Raw genomic sequence first — 6,729 nt, 5'->3', positions numbered from 1 at the left:
CAATTCACATTTTAACATAAACTATTTTAGATTCCAATAGTAATCCAATTGCATGATACATCAGTTATGGGGAAAATGGCTGTGGTCGCGTTACAAAGCGTTGTCAAAACAACATAGACTAACCCATGGAGGAAAAAATCAATTTATTTTTCCTCCATTCTTAAAAAACCACAGTAGGAAGCCTTTTGCCAAAATTGAAAAAGTGTTGTAAATGTTGGATTTAATATGTAATGAAAAAAAACCATGTCAAATAATAAGTATGACCTATTTATTAAATATGTACAATACTTCTATTGACAAAATAAATTATTATCCTTATGTGCCAACTTCCTCACCAAAATGGAAAATAGATGATACTTAAAGTGAGTGATAAAAGAGTTTGAAGACTAAAATTAATTCAAAATTTCATGATGTTCATATAAGTAAATGTATATGTACATATACAGCTTTTTTATTTCTTCATTTTACAATATAACTGCTACATTATATATGCAGTAATTTTAGTTAACCTTTTAACAACATAATAATCTGAGTATTAAATCCTAAATTGTTACATTTTTATTAACATAATCTTCAGTCCATTTTCTGAAAAGTATGTTTACAATTGAATTGTGTTCTGATCAAAATTTAAACTATTTAATTGATACAAACCAATACAGATGAGTCTTCATGCTAATGTTTTACAATCTTTTGTCATACATCTAATAATAATGATGAGCACCTTTAGCATCATTCAACTATTCCCCTTGATGACACTGACTTAAGGCCAATTTATGCAGAAGAGTGGTAATGGTAAGCTGAGGAAACGCATAGCTTGTCCCACATAGAATGTGTATTTATCCTGAGCAGAAAAACTGGCGTCCACGTTATGTGTAGTCATAAGAAATAACATAGATTCTATCTTTTTATTACCGTTTAACGCTCGTCTGTGTAAATTGGTCTTTAGAGCAATGTTTTAGCAATTACATATGTTAAGTTGAGTTCCCCGGTTTTATTTTGGTTAACTAAGACTAAACTTAAGTTACAACTGTTGAGTTTCCATTCCATGTGTTATTTTCATCCTCATAATCTGGTTAAGTTAACTAAATAAGTTACAAATGTTGAGTTTTACTCCATGTGTTATTTTCACCCTAACCATCTGAATTTAAGTTACAACTGTTGAGTTGAGTTTCCATTCCATGTGTTGTTTTCATCTTCATCATCTGAAATTGAAGCAAGACGATGGATGTTCCCTACCTGCGTCATTCCACGACTTGCACCAGCATTTTGCCGACGACCATATGAACTGAAAAATTTACAATTTTGTTAACGATTATCAACGCCAAAGAAAGAAATGGTTCCAAGCTACAGTATCAAACATCAAAGACATAAAGTTTTTTCATTTTACTTGTGCCTATTACCGTTCCGTAATTGTATACAAAAATAAGTGCTAAATGTTTAAGAATACCTTTTAGGCCGAGCTCCAGTACTAGGCCCAGGTTCACCAGAAGAATGCGTATCTGAGGTGGCCCCTTGACTACTGCTGTGGGCATCTCCTGCACTGCTGCTAGGCTGTTTAGAGCTTGATTTTCCAAAGATTAGGACCATAAGGAAATTCCAAAGGGCAAGAAATGGCCACAGGATCGTCATTAGGGGATTAGTAGATGGGCTATCAACAACTGCCTACAATGCAATATGTATACAAAAATGCTATAGTATACTAACATTTATTACCAAAATAAATAATATAAGTAGTGCTGTACTCACCCATGGAACTTGTAAATGGGTCATCCTTTGGGGTGAGCTTTTAAGCAAGATGCAAATTATATTGTCAAGTTTACAACTAGACCAGTACAGTGCATTGATCTATATAACCTCAGTTTAAAGAATTAAAGAATTCTTGGATAAGGACTATAAACCATAGGTTTCTCTTGGCATTATAACAGAACATCAAAGGACTTACAGGTAGAACAATGATGCTGGCATCTGGAACCAAATTAAGTTCTGTGAGAGTGCATCCCATATCACCAGTTCCATATGTACGCCTGGGATACATTGTTGACAACATAAATGAATTCCTCAAGTCTTCAGAGGTTATTTTCTGTAAGAAAATCATTATTCATTATTGTAATAGCAAATATGATTGTAAATAGTATTGTACATCTTTTTAAAATAATGCTATTGTTAAGCTCTGTCTACACTATCAAACTAGTTTGACAAAAAAAGTGTGATGTTCCCAAATATGGTAATGATATGCTCAAATATGGTAGTGATATGACATCATCATGTACATATATGGGTACACCAAATGTTGTTGTCACATAAAGTTTGATAGTGTGGACAAGGCTTTACACACATTTGACTTTACCTGTTTGATATATTCATAAAGCTCTGAAAATGTTGCAGTTGCTTGGAACTTATTAGTAAATGTTGACCCATCTGGTAGTCGAAATTGAATTCTTGCACTCTCCCTACAAATAAGCAGCAATATCATGTTATAAATACAATGCTACCGTGTTACATAATGGTCCTGTTATTAATTAGGCAGAGATTGGGGTGCAAAATGTAGGCAAAGTCTTGAGCTCTTTCTACATTATCAAACTAGTTTGCCAAAAAAAGTGTGATGTGCCAAAATATGGTAGTGATATTCCCAACTATAGTAGTGATATGACATCATCATGTTTATATATGGGCGCGCACATCACATTTTTTTGTCACATAAAGTTTGATAGTGTAGACACAAAGAGAACAACAACATACATTCGTTTTCTCTTCCGTTCCAGTTCTTCCTCTGCGGTCTGCTCTTGTTTCTGTACATTCCATTTTCCTTTTCCTTCTTCTCTCTCACGCTTTTCTGCTTCAAATCTTGTCTTTTTCTCAAGCTTGTCTCGCTCCAATTGTTCACGAACTAGTTTTCTATGCATTTCTTCTTCCTGCTTTTCTTTCTTGCGTTCCTGCATAGCTCTCAGAGCTACCGAATCTTGGTTTTTCTTTTTTTGCTCTTGCATTTGTTTTCCCGTTTCTCTTCTTTCCATTTCTTTTTGCTTTTCAACCTAAATGTGTTTATGATTACCATTATTTAGTACATACAGAGAGACCTGGGCTCAATTCCCGATAACTACCAGTCTACTCAGCTGAAATGAGTACCTGGTTGAAAATACTAGGGAGGATAAGGCAGCGTGAAAAGGAACTGTCCACCCTACCACATAATGCTGAGGCAAAATGAGCTCCTCTAACAGCTCATTACCCTATGTTCAGCATTGAATATGGGACCTTTACTTTACTTTTTTTATAACTCATTTATTTATTGATAGATATTATTAATCTGTTAATGTCTCACATACCTGCTTTTTCTGTTTCTCCTTCTTTTCTTGCAAAGCATACATCTTCTTTCTTAATCTTGCTGCTTTTTCTTCAATGGTCTCTTCAGTTTTCTTTGCAGAAGATGCTAAAAAATAGTATTTTAATCATCCATCATTCATTATCATAATTCAGTTCAGTTTATTAGTTATTTTTAGGGTCGTTTTAAAGCTCAGGTACAAGCATGAATTTTAAATTTAATATTTGGTTAATTGTACATAAATCAAATATTTGTTAACAGAAATCAAGACGAAAAAACATGAATTTCACTTAATATGGTCAAATACAAAATTTGGCAAAATTCTTCTATAAAAACCAGGAAGACTTTTTTTCAGTAGTTAGGTAGTTAACCTAATGTAATAACATGTCTGGTGACTCCCTAGACGGTGAAAAAAGATGGTGGATATACGGTGGATAATTTTTGCTATAGCATGAAAATAAAAATCTGAAGTTGAATAAAAATATCAGAAATGTAATATTCAAGTTATATTACCTATATTTAGTCATCTGATAACATTTTTTACCACACCGTTTATTTTTCATAGCTTTTTAAAATGCCTCTCTATTTACAAAATGTGTGTACAAACGAATAGAGATTTTACTGTGTAATTTGAACTATCCCCCCACTGATAAGAAAGTGCTTATTTTCAACAAACTCGTGTAACACAAATAAAATCCCAAAAATTATGAAACATAGGGGAAACTATAGATCGATAATTATTGGAATGTATGATCAATAGAAATGTTTTGCCCGCACCTGGCATTTAAAGGCAAATTTGTCTTATATATGTATATATTTCCAAAGGCAAATTACTGAAAAAATGACAATGCTGTGGGTATCAGTGGCTGGATCTCAATGAAGATACAAAATGACAATGCTGTGGGTATCAGTGGCTGGATCTCAATGAAGATACAAAATGACAATGCTGTGGGTATCAGTGGCTGGATCTCAATGAAGATACAAAATGACAATGCTGTGGGTATCAGTGGCTGGATCTCAATGAAGATACAAAATGAAATAAGCAAAAAGCTAAATCAAAACAATAAAGTCAAACAGCCAGAAAAACTATCAGAGCTTTTGGGCAACACTTGATCAGTGCAAGTCAGAGTACTTGGACATAGTAGAGAGCAGACAAGCACTGTATATACATGAACATACAATAATCTGATTGTACACAGGAATTACTTACTAACATTGATTTGTTCTAAAGAAAGAATTTGTTCACAAGCCATATATTATATTAGAGAAATAGGGGAAAAAACAAATTATTGTGGTTCTTCATCCAGGAAATTATGTGTTGTAGTGTATTCTCTTATCACATATGAATTATTTTAAAAACTATGTTCTTCTTAATACACCTGTAATAGTGCAAAGAAAATATACTAAAGACATTAAAACATACAGGATTCTGATTGAGTTGTAGACACACTTGCAGCTGCCTGAGGAGCTGCACTGGAAACTGACTGAGGAGATGTTTTAACCTGTGTGTTCGAATCTGTTGCATCTCTTGACTTGGTTCCATTCTTTTTCTATAAGAAAATTGTAAATAAAAGCAGAGCCAGAACAGAAACATAAATTTAATATTCAATTCCACAATTTGAAACCATAAATATATATTGTTACATGGTACGTGCTACTTATGGTACTATATTGTCATATAATAATTTAAAAAAAAAATCATTACCTCAACTATCTTTTTAATATTTGCTTTTAATTCCTGTGGAGTTACAGCTCCTGCTATTGCCTCTAAATACACTCCATTACTACCATCTATAAATGAGACGGACGGAATACACACAACAGGGTCTATGTTACGTTAAGGATAATATAATTAGTAGTACTATAGGCCACCATAAGTATTTTCAATATATTAATTAACTCTAGTTGCCTTGTGTAGTTAGTTGGAGTTTAATAAGGTCATTTGAGGTCAGTATCCACTCACTATATTTGCTACAATTAATGATATTTACATGAAGTGCCTATGTGGTTTCTTTGGGTGTATATACCAGTCAATTGTACAGCATGATTTAAATGGATTCCCCCACATCTGTATGTGTGTATTAATAAATATTATTACAACTATTTCATATTACTATACAAATAATATTTAATAAAGTGAAGTTTTGATCAGCATCGAACATATTTTATGTTTTTCTCACTGGTCATTTTTCTGACATATAGCCTGGCCACCTCTCATTAAAAACAATTTCAAATCAGAGAACGCTCTTCTCAGATAGTTTCCTTTCATTACAATAATTTTACACAAAACTGTATAAGTCATGTCTTTCATCAAACCTAATTACATTTTATGAAAGGATACAGTGTTCACTAAATTGAGCACATTCAACACTGAAAAAAAAATAATATAAGTAATTATTAACACTGTATAATAATACATTGTAAATCATAATTAATTAATTGTTAGAAAACAACATTATAATGCATACTGTACAGTATATAAGCAATGATATGAGTTTGCAGCTTTGGGTGGTACAACAACTTTTAAATCGTAAGCCTGGAGTACTCAATTTGTTTTCAAGTATCCTGTGCATCTTTCTACACCAACAGACGGTTTCCTTTGTGTTTTATGAAGTGAATAGAGAGAATATAGAGTCTATAACCATATATTTCCTTTATAGGTCCATGATATAACAACAGTATTCACTCTACCTATTTGCATTAAGTCTGATGGCAACTACACCACCATCCTTACAGATCTGTTCCACGTCTCCATCGTCCCAACTTTTATCCATTGTTTTTGTACCTGTGTCATCTTCATTACCTAAAAACAAGATACAAAAATATATACATATGGCATAATATGTCTAATTATTTTACAGTAGTAATAAAATAAGCTGCATACTGTAGCGGCCACTAACTAATATTTAGGTTACTTGGATTTTTGACACAGTAGAGTAGTAGGTAGGCTACCCCTATCTATAGATTAGTAATATGTAGTACCCTCCCTAGCCTAGTAGCTAGGCACCAGTCTTAATCTAGCCAGCTGCTCTAGGATTCCTCTACTACAGTACACTGCCCTATTTTCTATCTAGGCCTACGCTAGGCCTAGTAAGTAGGCTACCTACCTTACCTAGGCCTAGGCCTAGCCTAGCTAGCTATAGGCCTAGCCTACTATGACTACTATTTGTCTTCAAAAAAGCAAACCGTACCTCGAATATATACTAAAAATACGGAGTTCTTTTGCTGTGCCGCTTTTATGGCAGCGTTGATTGATTCTTCATACCAAAGCATTTTTTACTGAATATATTTCGTAATTTGTCACGATAAAAATACGAGATTTACTAAATACGACGTGTGTATATGAAAGTCGAGCGAAAAAATGTTTTCTATCGTGGTAAAATAGAGGGCGACAGACCCAAAATAACACT

At 33.3% G+C, this 6,729-nt stretch overlaps 1 protein-coding gene across 1 annotated transcript; it reads right to left on the bottom strand.

Moving 5' to 3' along the window:
* Positions 1-413: 413 nt before the first annotated feature.
* LOC140040548 (UBX domain-containing protein 4-like) lies at positions 414-6,656 on the bottom strand. Its single transcript, XM_072086575.1, has 11 exons — positions 6,511-6,656; positions 6,011-6,122; positions 5,661-5,689; positions 5,025-5,146; positions 4,743-4,869; positions 3,324-3,427; positions 2,740-3,032; positions 2,348-2,450; positions 1,943-2,080; positions 1,448-1,662; positions 414-1,285 (listed from the first exon to the last, which is right to left on the bottom strand). The coding sequence occupies exons 1-11, from the start codon at positions 6,590-6,592 to the stop codon at positions 1,150-1,152; spliced, it is 1,461 nt and encodes a 486-aa protein (XP_071942676.1). The 5' UTR covers positions 6,593-6,656; the 3' UTR covers positions 414-1,149.
* Between the last annotated feature and the right edge of the window lie 73 nt (positions 6,657-6,729).

This window comes from Antedon mediterranea, chromosome 2 (assembly GCF_964355755.1).
Source record: "Antedon mediterranea chromosome 2, ecAntMedi1.1, whole genome shotgun sequence".
Lineage (NCBI taxonomy): Eukaryota > Metazoa > Echinodermata > Crinoidea > Comatulida > Antedonidae > Antedon > Antedon mediterranea.
The sequence above is the reverse complement of the archived record's forward strand: the minus strand, read 5'-3'. Positions and strand labels throughout refer to the sequence as shown.